Source organism: Rattus norvegicus, chromosome 10 (assembly GCF_021556685.1).
Source record: "Rattus norvegicus strain SHRSP/BbbUtx chromosome 10, alternate assembly SHRSP_T2T, whole genome shotgun sequence".
NCBI classification, from domain to species: domain Eukaryota; kingdom Metazoa; phylum Chordata; class Mammalia; order Rodentia; family Muridae; genus Rattus; species Rattus norvegicus.
In genome coordinates, this window is record NC_141543.1 from 23,828,749 (window position 1) to 23,852,743 (window position 23,995).

General features: G+C 42.4%; 1 protein-coding gene across 2 annotated transcripts in view; it reads right to left on the minus strand.

The window, feature by feature from the left end:
- Ranbp17 (RAN binding protein 17) overlaps nt 1–23,995 on the minus strand; it is a 309,416-nt gene that overhangs the window by 34,871 nt on the left and 250,550 nt on the right. For both annotated transcript variants that reach the window (NM_001106994.2, NM_001440088.1), the window contains 2 exon segments: nt 13,045–13,183; nt 14,594–14,808. In NM_001106994.2, coding sequence (NP_001100464.1) covers nt 13,045–13,183; nt 14,594–14,808 — 354 coding nt within the window.

The following is a 23,995-nucleotide window of genomic DNA, read 5'->3' on the forward strand; positions in this document are numbered from 1 at the left end:
TAGCATCAACTCTTCATGATGGAAAAACTGATGTATTTCTTCAATGTTTTACTATTACTATTATATTAATCCCGAACATCCATTCACGAATGTTAGAAATGGCAAGACACCTACTCTGACATTTACATATAGTTCACTGATAACTGACAGGTCTGGTGGTGTGCAGTTGACTGAATGTCTTGTTTGCCTTCACTTTTCCTAGTCAAGTACATATGGTGCTAAGCCACTCTTTGTGCTGCCCTTTCCCTCCTCGTGGATTGGAGCCCCACCCACAGGGGATCCCAGGATCTTCTCTCACCAGGACTTCAGGAACTGCACACTTCCTCATTCTCTAGCTACTACCTCACTGAAATTACTTAACATTTATGACTTGGCATCATCTTGTGTGAGCATTTCTTTACTTACTGTTTATCACTTACCACTAAAATACAAGCTTTCATGTTTTATTCCCCTCATTACTGCCAAGTTCTAGAATACTACTTAGTACACGGCATTTGTACAAATGATAATTATTGAACAATGAATTGGGAATCACTAATAGCAGCCTTCTGTAAGTCCTAGGCTTGCTCTGTACTTGTAAAAGAATAAGGTAGTGGAAGACAGGTGCTCAAAATTTAGCTGAAGGCCAATGGTGACAGTGCATGCCTTTAATTCCAGTAATCAGGAGCAGAGACAGGGGGATCTTTGTGAGTTCGAGGCCAAGCTGGTCTACATAATGAGTTCCAGGCCAGCCATTGCTACATAGTGAGACTCTGTTTCAAAGCAAGCAAACAAATGGACAAACAAAATGTAACTTGAAACTATAAACATTAATGAATATAAGCAACTAATATATACTGATTCAACTTTCTTTCTTTCTTTTTTTTTTGGTTCTTTTTTTCGGAGCTGGGGACCGAACCCAGGGCCTTGCGCTTCCTAGGCAAGCGCTCTACCACTGAGCTAAATCCCCAACCCCTGATTCAACTTTCTGATTCTGCCCTTTACTTTACACCAAAGCTATAAAATTGAAACCTACTTATGGTCCAAATACCACCAGCAGTTCTCATTCTGCTTGCGTATCATGCCAAGAGAAAAAATCCTTTCAACATACAATCATTTTTGAAGGCACAGGGTCTAATTTACTTGCTATTCACTAAATAAGAGGTTGAAGACAAAACTATAAATACCAGGGGACCTTTCATACCAGGCTCCCTGATGTCAGAGCTGTAACTTTTATCAGGTAGATCTAGCAGGAAGGTATAAAGAAGCGCAGAGAGAATGTCTTGTGCATTATATGGATGCATCACCTGTCAATTAAAAACCCATGGCCTATAGGAAAGGCTAGAATAGAGGTGGGACATCTGCTAGACAGGAAGAATTCTGGGATAGAGCCAGACACAGGAGATTTGCCCAGGAAGATGTGACGAGATGGGCACATGGTGTCTGAACACAGGTAACCAGCCATGTGGCAGAGTGTAGGTTAAAATCAATGGGATATGTTAAGTTATGAGAAGGGAAGAGCTAGCTATGGCCAAGGTCTTTGTAAATACATCTTGAGTCTGAGTCTCATTTCTTGGGGCATGGGGCTGGGAGGAAGAACAAGGCTTAACTTCTTCCAAGAGACATGGGAAGGATTCTCAGACACAACTTTCTAAGCCGTACTATATTCATCTTGATACTGAAAACATTACCTAACTCTTTTAGTAAGTATTTAGAAAGTATTTGCTGTACCAGGCCTGGGCATAAAGAAATGGTTGAGACTGATTCTTTTATTGGCCAAAAGGGTCCAGCAGACACCTTTCCCTAAATATTCTTGAGTATTCCTAATGCTACTGGTTAGATAGTACAGCCTGATGCTAGGACTCCTGCTGAAGATACCACGTACTTACGGCACAGAACCAAGACATCTAGCGGGGGTTTAGCTGAAAGCTTTACCCTACCGGCTAGTGCGCAGTGTTGGGAGGTTTTGTGCATGCTACCGCAGGGGAAAACGACCCTCTATGTCATCTAGCTACAAACCCTGTGAGTAGCAACAATGGCTTGCTTACAAGATAAGCCACTGGTGTAACAGTGATGTGGGTGTTATGGGAGCATCCAATCACTTTGAAATCTGGACTTAAGGCCCCCACTCAATGAGATAAGATCCATACCTCAAAGAGTCAGTGAGGAAGAGCCTGAGATGGACGTGGGTCTAAGGAGAAAATAACATTAGTCTGAGAAATGGACACAGCAATAAATGACACCTAACAACATAGTTCTATGCCCATAGATCAGTGTGTCACTCAGCCCTGATCAGAGAGGTGATAACACAGGGGCCTACAACTGGACCATGCAGAGAGAGGGAGAGACCTGGAGTGCTCAGTCCTAAATGGGATGTCGTTATTCCCAATCCACAGAGACTGTGCACTCAGAGATCCATGCAGAGCCAGGGTGGTGGATGATTTCTGGGAAAGTGTTTTCTAGATACAACACAACAGATATGCATATGAACTCACAGGTACTGTACAAGAAACCATGTAGACTAGGACTATTGATAAATAGACTTTCCGTATGCCTTATTTCCTTACGGCAGCAGAAACTCCATTCTCTACCTGGCAGGAGCTTAGCCTGGAGCTTTTATTAGTGACTGTGCTAGTGGCAATCTCCAGATACTGATGGGAAAGCTGTTCATGATCTCAGGCTAATAAGTAATCAGAAGGTAGTCACCCATGTTACTGCCATTAAAAACAAATAAACAAACAAACAAACAAACAAACAGACAAACAGGGCTGGAGAGATGGCTCAGCAGTTAAGATCACTGACTGCTCTTTCGGAGATCCTAAGTTCAATTCCCAGCAACCACCTGTAATGGGATCTGATGCCCTCTTCTGGTGTGTCTGAAGACAGCAACAGTGTACTCATAAATAAAATGAATAAATAAATTTTAAGAAAAAGAGAATGAAATGAGCAACCCAAGACCCACTAAGACAGAACCAGGCACACAGTATGTGTCCACTGTCCCTGTGTCCACAGCAGCAATGGGACTGTGCTCAGCTCCCTTCATATGCTAATTTGTCAACCTCCTGCTGAAATGCAGACCCCAAGCCTGACAAATATCATATGATGAGACTAACAGAGCTGCTTGCAACGGATTCAAAATCCTTAGTATTACTATGATGTAAGATAACAGAATGTCAAGCTAAACTGTAATAAGGAAAGACAAGACTTCTGCTTCTTCCACGAAGGATTAACTGCTGTGAGGATTTCCCCTCCTGCCATAAACAACCAGAAACAGGACAAAATATATGAAACAACAGTTTTCAATTACTGCACAACAAGAAGTATAGGGCTATTAAACCCGAGGAGAGGGGAATGAACGAGGTAATACTTACAACGGCCGTAGCGCATGCCCAAAGCGGTCTAGACTGTAGGACAAGAAGGGCAATCCAAATAAAGCCAAGGGTCTCGGTGAGCTGAAGACTGAAATGTGGAGGACTGAGGCAGCTATCATTATGTACAAAGTACCGGAGTGTGGGAATTAGAGGGATGCGCTTAGAGAGATCTGTAAGGGAGTCTCTATTGCTCTCCTTGCACACGTGAGAAGAAACTCCCCAAAGCTGCAAAGCTCAAGGCTAAAAGGCTCCTAATTAACTCAAGGGGCCAGCACAGTTCCTGAGACGCCCATGACACGTGGGCGCTGCAGTGTCCTCTAAGGGCTACCTCTTAGTATGCGACTCAACGACTCTGAAATAAATGCTGTCACCCCAGCTGAAATGAACGAAATTAATCACAAAGTAACTCAACTAACAGAACAGAACCCAAAATCCTAATCAAACACTATACATGATAAAACTCATAGTATCTGATATCCAATAAAATCAAGACATACATAGAATATATAATCCATAAAAAGAAAAGTAAATGAGCGGAAAAACATGTAAGAAATTTCTCCAGTAGACAGAGACCTAAATGACTTTCTCATAAAACTCATCAACAGTGCTAAAGTTAAAGGAAACCCCGAGGTTGATGAGGGAGGACAAGATAGAAAAGCCCACGGTTACACTGAGGGTTCAGCTTCTAGGACAACAATTGTAGAGGCTGAGTCACAGCACTAAGAGCTCACAGTCAGCATAGGCAACAAAGTGATACCCTGTCTCACACACACGCACACGCGCGCACACACACACACACACACACACACACACACGCACACATGCACACACACACACACACACAGAGGATTTCTTTCTTTCTTTTTCTTTTTTTTTTTTTTAAGATTTATTAATTTATTATATATAAGTACACTGTAGCTGTCTTCAGATACACCAGAAGAGGGCATCAGATCTCATTACAGATGGCTGTGACCCACCGTGTGGTTCCTGGGAATTGAACTCAGGACCTCTGGAAGAGCAGTCGGTGCTCTTAACCGCTGAGCCATCTCTCCAGCCCAAGAGGATTTCTAGAGATTAAAACTATAATATCTGAATAAAAAGATACAACACTGGGGCTGGGCAAAAAAGTACAACATTGATAGCAGATTAAAAATTGTAGAAAAAGGGGCTGGGGATTTAGCTCAGTGGTAGAGCGCTTACCTAGGAAGCGCAAGGCCCTGGGTTCGGTCCCCAGCTCCGAAAAAAAGAACCAAAAAAAAAAAAAATTGTAGAAAAATATCTGAGAACTTGACCTATAACCATAGGAATTATGGAAAGAAATGCCTCCCAGAAGGCACAGTTGAGCTGAAGGCCACCAAGAGGCTTAGTGTGTGTGAGTAACTGGAGTTTAGGGATAAAACAGAGACACACACTGTGGTTGTCCAATAGTATATAGTGGGAAGGGTGTAATGGTGCATGGCTTTAATTCCCGTGCTAGGGAGGCAGAAGCAGGCAGATCGATGTGTGTTCGGGGCCAGCCTGGTCTATATAAGCATTCAAGGACAGTCAGAGCTACAGAAGACTCTCAAAAATCAAAACAAACAAAGAATAAAAGTAAACTTCAATAATATTATTTGAGAATGCTCATTTTGAATATACAGAACACCAATAAAAATAAAGGTAGCTCATAAACCCATGAAGGTGGAAGATGGACTCATTTAAAATATTTAGTTAGAGCTGAGCAAGTTGTCACATTCCTGCAACCCCAGCTACTCAGATGCAAGGGCAGGGACTCAAGGCAGTTCAAGGCCAGTGCACTGGCTTTTTGTGTGTGTCAACTTGATACAAGCTGGAGTTACCACAGAGAAAGAAGCCTCCCTTGAGGAAATGGCTCCATGAGATCCAGCTGTCAGACATTTTCCTTATTAGTTATCAAGGGTGGAAGGGCCCACTGTGGGTGGTGCCATCCCTGGGCTGGTGGTCCTGGGTGGGTGGCAAGCTGAGCAAGCCGGGGGAAGCAAGCCAGTAAGTAATACCCCTCCATGGCCACTGCATCAGCTCCTGCCTCCAGGTTCCTGCCCTGTGTGAGCTCCTGTCCTGACTTCCTTTGGTGATGAACAGTGATGTGAATGTGTAAGCTGAATAAACCCTTTCCTCCCCAACTTGCTTCTTGGTCGTGATGTTTGTGCAGGAATAGAAACCCTGACTAAGACAAATTGGTACCAGCATAGTGGGGTACTCCTGTGACAACCTGACCATGTTTTGGGAGGGCTGTGGAAGGACTTTGGAACTTTGATCCGGAAGACCCATTGGGATGTTAAGAGTTCTGTAAGAGCTTGGAAGATAATGTTGAGAACAGTGCAGAAGATGGTGGTCTGGCTTGTGAGATTAAAGACTCTTGTCAGGGCTGTTGCTGTTTTGATTGTGACGATTCTGTGGCTTTGGTTAGCTGGCCTGAAGAATCAGCTGTGATTAACAAGATCCCAGGTTTGGTCGTGATGTTCTGTGCAGGAATACAAACCCTGACTGCCAGCCGGAGTGGACTCTACAGACAAGCAGCTGTCTGAGAAAGAGCCAATCAAACACTCCAGTCTCCTGACTTAAACCCAGTAAACTGAAACAAGCATAGGCTTTACTCTAAACAAGGAGATGGAGCAGAAAGGGAAGTAGGAACAAGATCAGGTGGAAAAGCACACATGGACACTGCAAATTCAGACCCCAAACTCCATTACAATACAGAAAAAGTCAGCTTTAATAAACACATCTAATCCCAGCTATATGCTGCAGAAGGTCCATGTCCTCATCCCCAGAAACGGTGAACATATTAAGTTTCATGGTGGGGAATGAGGCTACTGTTACTGAAGTGAGACCCAGTGTAAACTCAAGTGTTCTTAGAACCGGAAGAGAGAGGCACTTAGAAGTTTTCTTTGTAGAATTCTGAGAGATTAAAATGCTGTTGCCCTTGTATTAAATATTTCAAAGCTGAAGACAATGGGACTTTAGCTCATACCAGACACAGAAGGTATAAAACTGTAAGGGAATAAATTTATGATTTAAGGTATCACATTTATGATACCTTAGAAATAAGGTATGCATGTGCTCTATAAATAATCAATATTAAGAATAAAGGAACCTTTACAACTAATAAAAGGATGCTGGATGGTGAGATGGTGCAGAGTGAAGATGCTTGCTGTCAAGCTTGATCACCTAAGTTTGATTCCTCAGACCCTCACAATAAAAGACGAGAGCTGACCCCTGTGAGCTGTCCTCTGATTTCTATAAGAGCACAATGGCACATGCACCTCACCCCCAAACACATTCATGCAATGAGGAAACAAGCTACTATCGGACAGAACTTTCAGAAAAAATTATTACCACAGATTGTGAGGGGCATTTTGTGATGATTTAAAGGTAAATTCATCAAAAGAATACCATAATTTCAAATATCTATGTTCCTGACAGGAGCTTTTAAATATTTAATACAAAACCTGACAGAACCAGAGTCAAAGAGCTAGGACAGAGCTACTAGTTAGGCTTTAGTATTTTCCTCTTACCAATTCATAGAACAAGCAGATAAAATAAATTATATAACCAACAAATAAGCATCTAGATTATCAGAAAGTCATTAATCCACGGGGTGTACACCTTTAATCCCACCCTTTATCTCAGGCAGAGGTAAGCAGATCTGAGTTTGAAGCCAGTATGGTCTATTGAGTGAATTCCAGGACAGCCAGGGAGGGCTACACAGAGAAAACCTGTCTTGAAAAACAAAAACCAAATCAACCAACCAACCGATCAACTGACCAACCAATCATTGAGTATATTCTATGGCATAATGAAATAAAATCACACTCAATAATGTAACAAAGAGCATCTTCAAATATTGAAAACCAGCAATATCCTTCACAGGAATCACCTAATAACCAAACGAAGATCAGTAGGACAATAAAGAGATTTTTCTGGTTGTCCTATCAAACAGCCTTTTGGGTACTCAGGTTTATACCCACAGATCTGAACTGTTTTTAACTTTGGTAAAAGAAGCTTCTTTTTGCCAGGGGAAGTGGTTAAGGCAGAGGTTCAAAACTGGTCAAAGTGCTGAGAATGAGTGACTAGGGTCCTCAACCCTACACAGGACATCTCGATCCCTAAGACCCAGGGAACATCTCAGAAGAGTGGGCAGGGAGGATTCAGGCTATGAAGATGTGCTAGGAAAGGCTGTTTGCTGGACAGGACATGGCCATTGGACTCATGAACTCAGGGCAGCTATGGCTACCTGCATAGTAAGCCAGTCAAAACTCAAGGGAAGCCTGGAGTGAGACTCAGGAGATCCACCCAAGCTACTAGCAGTTGACAGTCCCTAGGGAAGACGATCATTTTTGTGGGCACTACAAACATAGTAAACATACTCACCACCCAGGAGCATATGGGCAAGCAGTACCAACTGGGCTTAGAGGGTGTCTTAGTGAGGGTTTCACAGTTGTGAAGAGACTTCATGACCAAAGCAACTCTTATAAAGAAAAACATTTAACTGGGGATGGCTTACAGTCTCAGAGGTTCAGTGCATTACTATCATGGTGTAAACCATGGTGGTGTGCAGGCAGACATGGTACTTGAGAAGAAGCTGAGAGTTCTGCATCTTGATCTGCGGGCAGCAGGTTACTGTGTTGTGTTGTAAAAAAAAAAAAAAAAAAAAAAAAAAAAGGCGGTGCATGGTTCCTGCGAGTACTGTTTTGCGCTTCTCTCCCAGGCTCTCTCTGACCCAGGTGGTAGGTCTCTTGTTAGTTCAGGCTCAGCAATTCGGAACTTGAACTAATTTACCTCAGCAGCTCCACGATGCCCACAAGCACTCTCTGACCCTGGTGGTCCTTAGGCCTGTTCCAGCATGACGCCTTGCCACATTGGTCTCTAGTGTTAGCTCCGGCACCTGTGGGGCCACATGGAACTAACCATAATTTATCTCAGATTAGTATCTCTCCCGGCGGCTCTCTGCTAGCCACAAACTCTCTGGTTCCAGCTACCCAGTAAAATTAGGGCTCTAGAAGTCCAGCATGGGCCAGCCTATCACAGTTCTCTGCCACGGACTCTGCTCACACTCCCAACAACCACCCAGTGAAATCATAACTCAAAAAACTGTAATTTATCAATTAGATTTATATGTTAAGTTCTCAATCCACAATACATCCTCACAATGAACTCACAACCAAAGGATAAGGATATAAACCGCCCACCTAGGTAAGAAAATTTGCCTACAGAAATCCATCCCAACTACCTAGACAACTCAAGACCACCCAGATCTAGGTCATCTTTCTTTGTCTCCATCTTGATTCTCTTTCCCCTTCCCCTTTTCTCCTGCTTTACAAAAGCTTTGCCCCCACCTTATTGTTTTACTGTCAATTATGGCCTTGACCTAACTTGTGCCAGCCCTCACCTGCATATAGACATCAACCTATATGTCCTACCCAGGGTGGAGCCTGACGTAGGAGACCTCAAAGTCTGCCTCTATAGTGACATACTTCCTTCAAAAAGGCCACCCCTCCTAATAGTGGCACTCACTATGGGCCAAGCATTCAAACACATGGGGGCCATACCTATTCAATCACCACATTCCACTCCCTGGCCCCCCAGATGTATAGCCATACATATATCACAGTCTCAACAATAAAAGTCCAAAGTTTAAAGTCTCCTGAGATTCATGCAATCTCTTTAACTATAATCCCCTATAAAAGCTGGAGCAGCAGCAACAACTACTAACAGATCATAGACTTCCAACATAAATGGCCCAGGGTATATATTACTGTTCCAAAATGTAGGTAAAGGAGCATGGTGGGGAAATACTGGACCAAAGCAAGACTGAAAACCAGCTGGGCAAACTCCAAACTCTGCATCTCCATGTCTGGTGTTAAAGTGCTTTCGATCTCTATCTCCTTCCAGCTTTGTTGATTGCAATGCACTTCCTTCTCTTGGGCTGGTTCCCTCCCATCTGCAGCTGTCCTGGGCAGGTGTCCCATGCCTCTGGCATCTCTTAACCTCTTGGGGTGTTCAAGGCAATCCATGCTCTACCTTCACAGCTTCACACAATGGCCTCTCAGGGCCTCCATGTAGGAGGCCACACATCTGGCCTCAGCAACTTTCCTTAGTTGAGAAGGGAGATTCCATAACCCCTTTCGTCTATCCTTGACTCTAAAGCCAGAACTATGCGGCTGAAACTGCCAAGTTCTGCTGCTTGCTGTGGCTGGAATGTGGTCCCCTGTTCATTTGCCTCTTTACCTTTCTGCTTCGATGGTTTTCTTCACTGCCTAAGCTTAGCTGTCATGGAACTTGCTCATAGACAGGCTGGCCTTGAACTCAGAGATCTATATGCCTTTGTTTCCTGAGTCATGAGATTAAAGGCCGGTATACCACAACTTAGCTGGGCAGAATGCTGCCCTGAAGGCACCACTCCCTTAAATCCACTTAATATCCTCAAACACAAGATTTAGCTCCATTCTACTTCTTTGGTGCCCCTTTAATCCCTGAACCATCATACATTTTATATTTTTCCTTTCTAAGCTTGCTCTGTTTCATCAAAATGCTCTTCATAAAAGTGAACCACAGGATATAGCCTTGCTAGGCTGTTTTGAGATTTCCTTTGCCAATGCAATTAATCTAAACCTCTTCACCTTAGTCTCAGGTAGGCTCTTCAGTCTTCACCAAAATATTGCAAAAATGGTCTCCAGGCAACATATTAAAATTCTTCTCCTCTGAAACCTCTTAAGCTTTTCTAATCCATAGTCCCAAAGTCCATATTCCTCCAAACAAAAGCATCAGATCTACTGTAGTAAGACCCTGGTACCAACTTCTGTCTTAGTTTTGGTTTTATTGCTGTGAGTGGACATCATGACCACGGTAACTCTTACAAAGGGCAACATTTAATTTAGGCTGGTTTACAGTCCCAGAGGTTCAGTCCACGATCATCATGACAGGAAGCATGGCCGTGTGCAGATAGACGTGGGCTGGGAAGGCGGCTGAGATCTACATCTTGATCTGCAGGTAGCAGAAGGACAGTCAGTGTATTCCACATTGGGTGTAGTTTGAGCATCGGAGACCTCAAGCCCACCCCACAGTGACACCCTTCCTCCAACAAGGCCACATCTTCTAATAGTGTCACTCCCTATGGGTCAAACATTCAAATACATGAGCCTATAGGGGCCATACCTATTCAAACTATCACAGTGAGTTACTGAAAAAAAGGAAGAAAAAGAACATGTTGGCTGGGGTCTGAGGAAATTTGTGGGCTGAGTAAGGGGTAGATATAGAAATTAGTATACATGTCTTGAAGCCCTCAAAGAAAAATGAAATATTAATTGAAATGAAATATTAAATGAAATTTTAATTGAATAAGAGTAAAATCAGAGTCTGTTTACTCTGTGAGATATGTTCATAATAATGCTGATTTGGTATATGAATACATCGTAAAAGAAGAGTAAAGTTAATGAGCAATATGTTTATCAAAAATCAGAACTGAGGGGTTGGGGATTTAGCTCAGTGGTAGAGCGCTTGCCTAGCAAGCGCAAGGCCCTGGGTTCAGTCCCCAGCTCCTAAAAAAAGAAAAAAAAAATCAGAACTGAAAAAATCACCAACACGAAAGCTTTCCAGTAAAACTGGTAACTCCATCTACAATGATGAGGAGGAGAGAAAATGGGGCTCAACAAGCAGTATTGGGGTCTCACTGTAGATACTACAGACACTCTTGAGAGCTGGCAGACATGATAGCCAGTCGATTCAGACACACTGTATAGCAGGGGCTACTATGAACAATCTTATGACAATAATGTAAGAGGAACTTTAGGTAAAATGGACAATTCTTAGAGACATGAACAGCCAAGTACTCTAGTGATATAATAAATATGCAGAAAAGCCACTGAAGAAATTTTGTTTGTAGTTGGAAATTGCCCAAAGAAAAATCTAAGTCTGATGGTTGAACTGGAGAAATGCTAGTAAATATTAAACCCTGTACAATTCTATGCAAACCTTCGGAGACAGCAGAGGAGGACACATTTCTGAGCTCATATTATAAAGGCACAAGACTAACACTAACACATGTTAGGGTTATAAAAATGGAACAAGTTGGGAGGGGTTGGCTCATACCTTTAATCCCAGCACTCGAGATGCAGAGGCAGGCAGAACCCTTATGAGTTTGAGGCCTGCCTCAAGGCCACAGGGCAAGTTCTAGGACAGCCAAGGGTACACAGAGAAATTCTGTCTTGAAAAACCAACCAACTAACCAACCCACCAAATAAACAAACAAAAAAATCCCAAACAACAACAACAAACCTAAAAAAGAAAAAAGAAGAGTATATAAGAAGTGTAGGAGAATCTATTACTATAGAAGAATACATCAATACATGACACAAATTAAGATGTAAAAATCTGTATCAAAATTCTATCACCCCGAGTACAGGAATGCATGGTTAGTTTAACCTCTAAATATGATCATTAATATTAATATTAATATTAGCATAATGAACCCCCCGTGTATGATGTATGTTCTTACTAGTATTGTTCTACTTAGGTTTCTATGCTGTGATAAAGTTCCATGACCAGCAGTAACCTGAGGAGGAAATGGTTTATGCTATCTTACATCTCTCTGCTTCTCAGTCACCACAAGGTTGCAAACTTTGTTCTGTCAAATGCTTCCTGCTAATTAGGCCCAAAATGAGGGGAACGTGAGACCAGAAACTAAAATTTCTGAAACTGTGAACCAGCTACTAACCTACCTTCCTTTCTGTATGCTGACTTCTCTCCAGCATTTGTTGCAGCAGTAACTTACCAACACCACACAAATAACAGATAAGCACAGAATTATCCTCCACTCCCTCACTGGTAACATGGAAATAAAACCACAAAGGAATTCCACTTGCATCCACTAGGATGGCTCAGCCTAGAAAGAGCCACTCAAATGTAAGGATGAGAATCAGCTGTAACCTTCTACACTGCTGTGGCAAGACACCACAGTCACACCGGAAAACGGCAGCTCAGCATGGAAAAACTGACAGCACACAACTCAGAAACCCTACCCCAGATATTCAGTCAAGGGAAACACAAAGAACTGTCAAATAAAAACTCCTGCATGAATCTTCAAAGTGGCTCTACTCAACAGAGTCAAGTAAGGAAACAATCCTAACAGCCATTGATGACTCGTGGATAAAGGAAGCGTGGTAATCCGTGCGATGCAATCATGCTCAGCAAAAGGAAGGCATAAGTGGCTGACTTAAAAAGCCACACAGATGATTCTCGAAGGCATTATGTTTAATTAAAGAGAGAAGATACAAACCATTCCCTATTTAAGAGTCTACTTACATGAGATTCGAGAAAGAGAAAGAGAGTAGTTTCCTTGGAGTAGGGTTAAGGGTAAGGAATAAATCTGATGAGGACATACTTGAACTTTCCGTAGTGATACAAATACTTTGTACACTGTTGTGATTCATTATTGCATATACATTGGTTAGAACTTTTTGGACTTTGATGGTATTTAAACTGTATCTCAGAACTGATAAAAATTAATAAAATATTAAAGTTTATTTTTTCTATTTGCAAGTAATAGCTTATAAAACAACCTTTCAGTTGGTCTGATAACATTTCTCTTCCCCTAATAGGACAAGAATGTCAATGAACACATACATTAGCATGAAGTCAAGTCTTTCCTGTGGAGAACAGTCTTCTCTATGAGCCTTACCAAGAGTGGTGAGTCCCTCTGAGAGAGATGTGAGCACGTATAGGAGCACAGGAGGCTCCAAGTTGGTGATGAAGCTCATGTGGTCCTGGGTCAGACACTCCAGGAGTGGATAGTACGACTGGCTCAGTTTCCGATATTGCTACACAGAGAGAGAGCAAATGTCAAGCCACATGGATTTGGTATCTCAGTCTGCAATGTTTGCACAAGGCCGACCCACTTAATTATCATTTATATTTATCATATTCTACAGACAAGAGAGGAGTGATGAGAAAATACCTGGGAGAGCTCAAATGTTATGTACACAATATCAAGGCATAACAGTGAGGCAAGATAACCCAGAACAGTATAGCATCTTGTGAGATGAGAACGGCTCTGTGAGCATGCTTAGTAAGATGTGGTTTCCCACACACTCCAGACTCTCTCAATAAAAAGCTCTGAAGTGTGGCCTTTAAATTACCATTTTTTCATACATGGCAAATATAGTCTTATGTACCCTTGAGTTTGAGAACTACTGAGGGTTTTCATGGTGGACATGGGTTTTCATGTAGTGAAAAGTCCTGTCAGTGAGGCTGCTAAACATGGTAACTGATGGATTCCAATTTCTCCTTTGTAATGTCTGTCATTCAGGCAGTGTTCAGTGAGCTTTTTATTTTCACTCTGTTGCAAACTGGTTTCCCAGACTGACTTGAGGTGCTGTGCTTTAGTCCATTCTAAGGTCTAGTAACATTACTCACACAAGCTTTCCAGGTAAGTCATGGAAGCCTCTGGGTGGGCTCAGGAGGGAAAGTCTCAATTAACCCAATGCTGAATTTGGCTATTCTAACAAGTACTGAAAATACATTGAACATACAATGACTTCTGTATAAACTGGCAGAAATGTTTTAAAGAAGCTCTGCGGAGACAAGTCTAGACATTTGCATTTCCAGTGAGCATCCCAGACATTTCTGACAGGTTTCAAAGCTTAAAGGTCATTAATATACATCACAGAATCAATGTCAGAGCAGAAAAGGGGCAGAGGAATCACATTTTAAAGTCCACTCATTAGAAAAGTGTGGCCTAGAGGAGAGAGGTGATTAATTTGAGGTAGATGACAGACTGGTATTTAATATATCAGATTGCTCAACTTTCAGTTTAACACTATCTGCCAGACCCAAATTTTAATACAAAGCGAAGTTAAACAGCAGTAAGCCAAAGAGTAGAATGGAAGGCAGGGGATTCTGCATCCAATCCTGTATTTCCCTTTGTGAACCATGAACATAGCTGAGAGCAATTCACTGACATTACTAAATCCACTTTTATCAGAGAAAGCGAGAGCACTTTGAATGACCAGTGGTTAAGAGTGGCAGCGCCGACGTTTTCAGCCTGTGTGCTGAATTATGAGTAGTCACTATAGCTGTCCAGAGCTGGTTAAATCCAGAGCAAGCATGTTGCACTGAAACATCACATGGAGTGGCATTTGGATTCCCTGGGCTTCACTGCAACATTCCAGGCCTGTGGTGCTGGCGCTTCACATCTCACATGAAGACCCCTGTGGCACTGCAGAGCTTACCAGCAAGTCACTGTGAGACACCGACAGCAGCATTTTGACAAAGGCCTGGAGTACATTGTCAAAATGGTTGTCCCCATACAACTTGAAGACGCCAAAGCTGACATAATTTCCACATAATGCAGACTTGAGAGCTGAATAGCAGATGGAGATGCCCTTGAGTTTCATTGGATAAATCTGATCTTTTGAGAGACTCCCAAGAGACAGGATCTGATTTCCTGTTGTTGGGTAAAAGCAGAAAGAAAGTGATATGAGGAGACAAAATTCACAGCGGCTGTGAGACACACCGGCATTTTCACCGTGTAGTTAGTGGGTAAATTTCTTCCAGCAGTTCCCCCCAAACAAACCATCCATTGTAAGAAGTATACAAGGTCATTTATTTGGGAGGAAAGAAGAGCCCAAGGGAAAAAAATCAATCAAGGGTACCATGGAAGGTTCCCATTGCTTACTTGGATGGTGACTACACTGATATACACATAGACCTGAAGAAATGCATGAGAGATATATACTTTTCAGATTAATTTATGTATTTTAATGCAAATGATAGGGTAAGGGGTGCTTAGATGTCTTGGTGTTAAGGACACCTGCTGCCAAGTCTGAGGGCCCAAAATCCATCTCACATGGTGGAGGGAGAGACTGCACTGTCTTAAGTTGTCCCCTGACTTACACACATGTGCTATGGTTTATATGTGCACACATGAATATACACATATGCAGAAATGCACAATAAATGCATACATAATGTTGGAAAGGAGAAAGAAACTGGGTTAGCAAAATGTTTTTAAAGAGGGAGGACAAAACAGCCAGTTAAGCAGAATCCCAGGATATAGGGGGTGTAGGCACCAAATCCCTCCACCACCTGAGGGGCTACAGCATTTGAGAGCTTCTGGGACAGGGAGGACTAGATTCCCTTGGTGTTGGGCCCTGGGTAGGCTGACCACACGCCAGAGCAGACACCACTCCCTCGAGTTCCTGGCAGCACAAACTGGACTCAGCGGGGAAGATGAGCTCTCAAGTTGACTAGGAAGAGATGGGAGGGAGCTCATGGGAGCCGAGGGGTAAATATTCTTAAAATATATTTTTTGTAAGGAATTCTCCAAGAATTATTCTAAAAATTACTAAAAATACCCGGCTAAGTCATGAAGTGAGAGAGCGAGAGCAAGAGCGAGAGAGAGAGAAGAAAGTCTGAGATGTAGCTGATTCTAAATTCTGGTTGGTTTAATTTCTTATGTGAACTTAATTAAGCTTAGGCTACTTTATTTTCAGGAGCCTTATAAGATTTGGAATTCAATGAGACACACAGAAATTACTGGTACTATACAAAATAATCTCTGCTTTTTTTTTCTTTAGGTCTAAGAAGACCTTGAGATTGATTAGTTTAAAACTCTACTGAAACTCTAGGCTGTGATGGCTATCCTTGCTTGTCTAGTTGACCACATCTAAAACTCAAATGGCAGGCATATCAGGGAGGGGTTTTCTAGGTCAGCTTACTTGAGGTGGAAAACCTCCCCTAAGTCTGGATCATACCTTCTAGTGACACGTGGAGGAAGGAAGCTTCTGGTTTTTTGCCTGCTTGCAGGCAAGTTCATCTATCCTGTACCTGGGCCATTCTTTTTTTTTTTTTTGGTTCTTTTTTTTTTTCGGAGCTGGGGACCGAACCCAGGGCCTTGCGCTTCCTAGGCAAGCGCTCTACCACTGAGCTAAATCCCCAGCCCCATGCCTGGGACATTCTTTTGCTGATATTAGAACCCATTCTGCAGGATCCTATCCCAGACTGAACAGTGTCTAGGAATCCTCCAGGACCTCAGTACCACACTGGGGCTGCTGAGACATCCAGGCTCGTAGACTGAACTGAACAAATACCAGAATCTTGACTGCCCATAATAAAATAGTCAGTCACTGTTGGACTACCTGGACTACAACCTGTAAAACATTCTAATAAATCCCCTTTCATTTATACTATTCTATCAATTCTGCTCCCTCATTTTTAACTTTCATTTATTTATTTATTAAGACAAGGTCTCTACTGGCTATCCTGGAACTCACTTTTTAGACCAGGCTGGCTTCAAACTCAGAGATCTGCCTGCCTCTGCTTCTTGTGTGCTGGAAGTAAAGTGCACACCCCCGTGGTCAGTCTTCTTTGTTTTTGAGTCAGGACCTCTCTGTATAGCAACAGATGTCCTGGAACTTGGTTGTTGCTATGACACCTAGGTTGGTCTTGAACTAGGTTGTCTCTACCTTTCAGGTGTGTGCCATCACGCTCTGTGGTTCTATTTCTTTAGAGAACCCCGACACATACATACATATGCTGACCAATAACAAGACAAAGAACTGGCTATAGAACCACTTTAACACTTCAGTAGTACTTAGTACTTATAACCAACAGTTTCTGAATCTGAAATGTGCTCTCAAAGTGTACAGCTAAGTAGTGCCTAGGAATTCTTTAAACCACAGAAACACTCGTTCAAATGAGTGTTGCTTTTAAATATGAAAATAAATTTCAAAAGTATAGAGGTTCAGTATAGTTTAGTCTGTGCCACATTGGCTAAGAAGTAAGCTTCCCAGCACCCATCACTTGGTCAGGCTGTGGGCAGAAGTGACCCTAAAGGCAATCTGTGAGCTGGAGGAGGTGGAAGGGAAACATCTGCAGGGTTTTCTGAACGCGGTGAGAGCCATGGTGAAAAACAACTGCTAGGTTCTAGTTAATCTTTTTCTTCCTGTTTCTCACTCAGAACCACCAACCCTAATAATAATCTCAAGCCTGCAACTCAACGCCTGAAAGAGTAGGCATTTACTACACCGTCTACTCCAAACCTCAACAGCCTTCCATACCACACTAGCAGCTTTCTAACCATACATTGGTTTCTTTTCATACCTTATCATTTTAGATCCTGCTCCAGCTTCTTGATGTGCCTAATGTTTTGACTCCATTAATGGTTTTTACATGTTCATAGCCTTCAAGAGGGCTAGCCAGAGGTCTCTCGATCCCCAACCTTCAACTCTTCCCTTGAACTTACTTCCTCATCCCAATCATGAGTGTACACGATATAATACCTAAAATTTCTGTGATCTAAGACTATCACATAGTCTTTTTCATTTTCTTTAATTTCTAATTCTTCTGACTCTAGATACTATATACTAGCATCGCAGGTCTGTATCTCACATGCAGTTTATGAGACGTTGGAGATCAACTTTGAGCATCCTAGGCAAGCACCCACTTGATAGGTATATCATGATAACCACATGTGTACTTAGAGATTAAAAAGGACCAGTTTTCTAGTGGAGCATGAAATAGAACTGGTCGGGAGAGTTGCCCTTGATCTGTTACTAATGCACTGCCATTTATTTCTCTTATGACCTCAGATCTTCATGTGGTTTTGCCTGTAATTTTGAGAACAAAAGTTCTGTCTGGAGAGCAGAAGTCTATCTTGGAACTTAGTGCCCTTTCTTGCGCTCATTCTCACTCACCTTAGAGCCAGACACTGGCTTCACAAACACTGAGTGCAACAGGACGGCGCCTGTTTAGCACTTATTTGTGAGGTGCTGCGATAAGCGTGTGAACTAAACCGACCTCTGCTCTGAGGAGTTCACTGTGTCAGAGTGAAGAGAAATAGTACTAACTCTAACACGCGACAAACACGATCAGAGTGAGGACTACTGATGCTGTGACAATAGAAGAGACAAGCTCTGTTTAGACAGAGGACTTCTGGGAAGAGCTTGTGTTTGAAGGATCAGTTGTTTCCTAGGTAGCCTCAGAAGATGTGATGTGTTCTGGGTAGATTAAATACGAAAGCTTGAGTCTAAAAGAGTAAGGTACCACCTTGTCTTGAGTAAATACAAATCAGGGTCAGATTCCCACCCTTCCTTTTCTGAAGAAGAAAACTCTGTAGACAGACGGCAGAAAGAGCCAGGGTAGTTCTGGAGGCCACAAGGTACTTAGACATTTTGTGTTTGCTGGGGGCCAGAGACAAAGGAAAGAAACTTGAAGGCTTATTCTACACTGCTATCCTCTAGGGAGAGGTAAGGAGCACGTGTGCCTTCACAGTCACCTGGGTTGTCTTGTGACGCCTTCCCTGCTCTCTTCCTCGCTCAGCGTAGAGACTGTGACAGGACACAGACTAGATCATCTATCATCCACAGTGAGACTCAGGAGCCTAGTCTTTTCTGCTATGCTAAAGTAGCAATGTTGGCACACTTGCCTTTTGAACTGTGCCAAACATGTCTGAACTAATTCATTAATTCACTGTTACAGTCTTTAAAAATCATGATATGTCTGAATTAGGAAATTATCTTATGTTACTCAAGTGTCCCAGCATTCAATGGTTGCTACTAAAGACCATGAAAGGGAAGACTTGGTTAAGGCAGTATTGTTTTCAGTCCAGTTTAGCTCTCTCCAGTATGTAGTACTCAGTAATATTTTCCAAAATGGAGACTGTGCCTTCAATAGGCTTAAAGTCTAGTAGACTTAATTAGATTCACATTACTATAAAGACTCTTCCTTGTCTCTTCGATACTGTTTTGTTGCTTGTTGTGCCCCAAGCCTGTATAGTTCCAGTCTAAGAAGGAGATCTATCCCACAGCACTGCAGTGGTGGGAGGCAATTGGCCCCATTAAGCTGGCAGCCACTCAAGCCGGTAAGAGTTGCTTCTTTGCTATTACTGCAGCGGCACCAAAGGAAACGAGGCTTTCCAAGCCCAGAACCAAATCAATCCCCCTCACTACACTGTCTCATTGACTAGATCTGCCATAATTAGCAGTAGAGGCAAAGCCCCAATCCTTAACACTGGGGTTGGATATGGTGAATGTCAAAGCTATATAGGGCTCAGAAGAAGAGAGTGCATTCACTGAATGGCTAGCTCACCCAACTTCCTATTTGGTAATCTGGGTATGTTATTAATCTCTGTAAGTCACTATTTCCGTATCAATAAAAAGAAGATAATAAAACTCATAGTTCTCAAGGCACTTATGTGGAGTAAAGGAGACAGCATATGTGAAGTGCTTACCAAGAGTAAGTGGCACAGTGCCAATAAACGTGCACCGTGATATGACACAGTTCACCTGTTCTCTAGTCTAAGCCTATGAAGGAGCTGTGGTGGAAAAGAGCAGGTGAAGCTAGTTATGTACAGTGTGGAAAATGTCACTTGCCTCTAATCCCTTCCACTTCCATAATTCATGGTAAAGCCAATACTGAACCATTTGCCTGCTCTCTGGCCCTTCCTACACAACCAGCTTAAAGTGAGCCGTCTATGCAAATCCTACCAGTTCTCTATGCCAGGGTTGAGAGTGAGGTGGGGCTGGGGGTGGTGGTGCTGGAGGGAAGGAAGGTGTAAGGGGTAAGACATCTCACACATGTACAGTAAGGATAATCATGTACCAGTAAGGATAATCTTGCTTCCTGGCTTAGAAAAAAAAAAACTATCACAGTGATTCATATTTTCCTTTTCCTCTTTACAACTTTATAGCAAATTTGATATTTAGTAGAGAGCTCCTCTGGCTGAAGCCTTTCTTTTTTTTTTTTTTTCAGAGCTGAGGACCGAACCCAGGGCCTTGCTCCTGCTAGGCAAGCGCTCTACCACTGAGCTAAATCCCCAACCCCGGCTGAATCCTTTCTTAGTGGCTTGGCTGACAGTGTGTGAGAGACTCCAATCAAAACGACAGAGCAGAGCAGCTGTGAAAGACAACTGCTCATTTCCAGTGCTTGGGTCACGGAAGCCACTCCTGCCTCTACAGACTATCCAATGCGTCCATACACAAGTGGCCTGCAATAGAAATAAGTTGCTAAGACTGGAAGGGAATACAGTATTTCCCTTTCAAATTACAAGAGACGAGCGCAGCACTGGTAAAGAAAATTAAGCAAGTTGTTAGGATCATAAAATTAGTGGCGTGTTTACAGAAGATTGCTAATGTCTAGTAAAAATGTCTCATCTTCTAGGAATAGGTCCTGAATTCTACACTTCACTACTATCCCCATCCTTATCTTTCTATTGGTTCTCGAATTCACTTTGCATGGTACGGCTACCTCAGCAAGTCAGTCCTGAGGAAACTTCAATCAGCCTGTGCTCTTCTGTGCTCGAGGCTGAAGCAACAAATACTTCCTCTTTCTCTTTAGCAATCATTTCCTTTTGCTATTAGATCATTATCATCAGAATAAAACACTAAGATTTCTTCTGTTTCAAAAGTGAAAACAACACAAAACCTCCCTGGCTGCTGCTAGATTTTGCTCCTTTTGTAACAAAACTCCTCAAAAAAGAAGTAACACTGTAACAGTATCTCCATTTCTACTCCCCTTCTCACTAATAAGGTTTGACTTCCCCTTCTTTTCAGCTCTCCCAGTCTCATTTCTCTTACATCAGTGCTGATTGCAAGCACTATTCTATGCTGATTCCCCTCTTCCTTTTACCTCCTATGCTAGGGTTTAAACTACTGCCTCTACCTCCACCTAACTGAGTTTTGTAACTTTAAACACTGCTCAAGAATGAACAACTAACAGACATTCCTCTAGTCTGGAGCTACCTTCCAGACTCAAATGTCAAATCCACACTCAGCATCTGTACTTGGATGGGACCAACATCTCCAACTTGGTCAATGTGGAGTTACAGAGCTGCCCCATCTGCTTCAGCATCCATCCTACTTAGCAGCAACTCCCTTCCTCTTGCTGTTTTGCTGAATTCCCTTGACTATGTTCTTTCCACACACTGTTCATTTAAATAATCGACTCAATTTAGCTTCAAGATATAACTAGAGCTTTATCACTTTTCAGTACTCTCACGGCCCTTGCCCTGGTCAGTCTCTATCAAGTGGCTGGCATCACTACAATACTGTTTCACCTCATCTCCTTTCTTGCAGTCCTGTGTGTTTCATCATTTAAGGCAGCCAAGGGTGTCATTCTTCTGTTCAAATTGTTCTCCTGGCGTGGGCATGGTGGTGCATGCCTTTAATACCAGCACTTTTTGAGTTTGAGGCCAGCCTGATCTACACAGTGTGTTCAAGGCCAACCAGAGATACAAAGTTAAACCCTACCTCAAAAACAACCCTCCCAAAACCCCAATACCCCCAAACAACAGAAAACCTCAAAACCAAAATAACAAAACCCTCACCAAACATACAAAAATCCTAGCCTAAAAACCTGAAACATTCTAAAGCCCTGCTTAACTTAGGGACAGTCAGAGCAGAGCCTGGCCTCAGGCCTCCAGCCTACCTTTAGGACTCACCTCATCACTGTCCTGCTGGTTCATGCCACTCTGTCTACTGACATCCTTAGTAGATGATTGATATATGGAGGTGTTCCCTTTCCCCAATCATCCCCCCTTCCCACCCTGACATTTCCCTGGGGGTCCAGCTTTGGCAGGAGCAAGGGCTTCTCCTTCCATTGGTGCCCAACAAGGCCATCCTTGAAGTTGGGAGTCCTGGGTCAGTCCATGAATAAAGTCTTTGGGTAGTGGTTTAGTCCCTGGGGGCTTTGGTTGGTTGATATTGTTGTTCTTATGGGGTTGCAAACCCCTTCAGCTCCTTCGACCCTTTCTCTAATTCCTCCATTGGGGAACCTGTGTTCAGTACAATGGTTTGTCACGCTCTGGCAGAGCTTTTCAGGAGACAGCTATATCAGGTTCCTGTCAGCATGCACTTCTTGGCATCAGCAATATTGTCTCAGTTTGGTGGCTGTATATGGGCTGGATCCCCAGGTGGGGCAGTCTCTGGATGGCCTTTCCTTTATTCTCTGCTCTTAACTTTGTTTCCATATTTCCTCCTATGAATATTTTTGTTCCCCGTTCTAAGAAGGAGTGAAGCATCAGCACTTTGGTTGTCCTTCTTCTTGAGCTTCATGTGGTCGTCTGTGGATTGTATCTTGGGTAATCTGAGAATTTCGGCTAATATCCAGTTATCAGTGAGTGCATACCATGTGTGTTTTTTTTTTGTGAGTGGGTTACCTCACTTAGGATATTTTCTTTCTTTCTTTCTTTTTTTTTTTTTGGAGCTGAGGACTGAACCCAGGGCCTTGTGCTTGCTAGGCAAGTGCTCTACCACTGAGCTAAATCCTCAACCCCGAAGTCATCATTTTTAATAGCTGAGTAGTACTCCATTATATAAATGTACCACATTTTCTGTATCCATTCGTCTGTTGAGGGACATCTGGGTTCTCTCCAGCTTCTGGCTATTATAAATAAGGCTGCTATGAACATAGTGGAGCATGTGTCTTTGTTGTATGTTGGAGCATCTTTTGGGTATATGCCCAGGAGTGGTATAACTGGGCCCCTCAGGTAGTATTATGTCCAATTTTCTGAGGAACCTCCAGACTGATTTCCAGAGTGACTGTACCAGTTTGCAATCCCACCAACAATGGAGGAGTGTTCCTCTTATGCATCCTCACCAGCATCTGCTGTCACCTGAGTTTTTTATCTTAGCCATTCTGACTGGTGTGAGGTGGAATCTCAGGGTTGTTTTGATTTGCATTTCCCTGATGTCTAAGGATGTTGAACATTTCTTTAGGTGCTTTTTGGCCATTTGATAGTCCTCAGCTGAGAATGTTTTGTTTAGCTCTGTACCCCATTTTTAAAATAAGGTTATTTGATTCTCTGGAGTCTAACTTCTTGGGTTCTTTGTATGTATTGGATATTTGTCTTCTATCAGATGTAGGATTGGTAAAGATCTTCCCCTAATCTGTTGGTTGCTGTTCTTTGCTCCTTTGCTGGGACTGGTATGAAGTTGCACATAAGAAGCCACTGCAGTGTTCTTGGATTTGGTTTGCTAGAATTTTATTGAGTATTTTTCCATAGATATTCATGAGGGAAATTGGTCTGAAGTTTTCTTTCTTTGTTGGTTCTTTGTGTGATTTAGGTATAAGAGTAATTGTGGCTTCATAGAAGTAATTGGGTCGTGCTCCTTCTGTTTCTATTTTGTGGAAAAGTTTGGTATTAGTATTGGTATTATGAGGATTTGATAAAATTCTGCACTAAACCCATCTGGTCCTGGGCTTTTTTTGGTTGGGAGACTTTTAATGACTGCTTCTATTTATTTAGGAGTTATGGAGTTGTTTAGATGGTTTATCTGATCCTCATTTAACTTTGGTACCTGGTATCTGTCTAGAAAATTGTCCATTTCATCCATATTTTCCAGTTTTGTTGAGTATAGGCTTTTGTAGTAGGATCAGATGATCTTTTTTGGAATTTCCTCAGTTTCTGTTATGTTTCCCTTTTCACTTCTGATTTTGTTAATTTGAATACTCTCTCTGTGCCTTCTGGTTAGTCTGGCTAAAGATTTATCTATCTTGTTGATTTTCTCAAAGAACCAGCCCGTTTTTGTTGATTCTCTGTATAGTTCTTTTTGTTTTTACTTGGGTTCAGTCCTGAATTTGATTATTTCTTGCCTTCTACTCCTCTCGGGTGTATTTGCTTCTTTTTGTTCTAG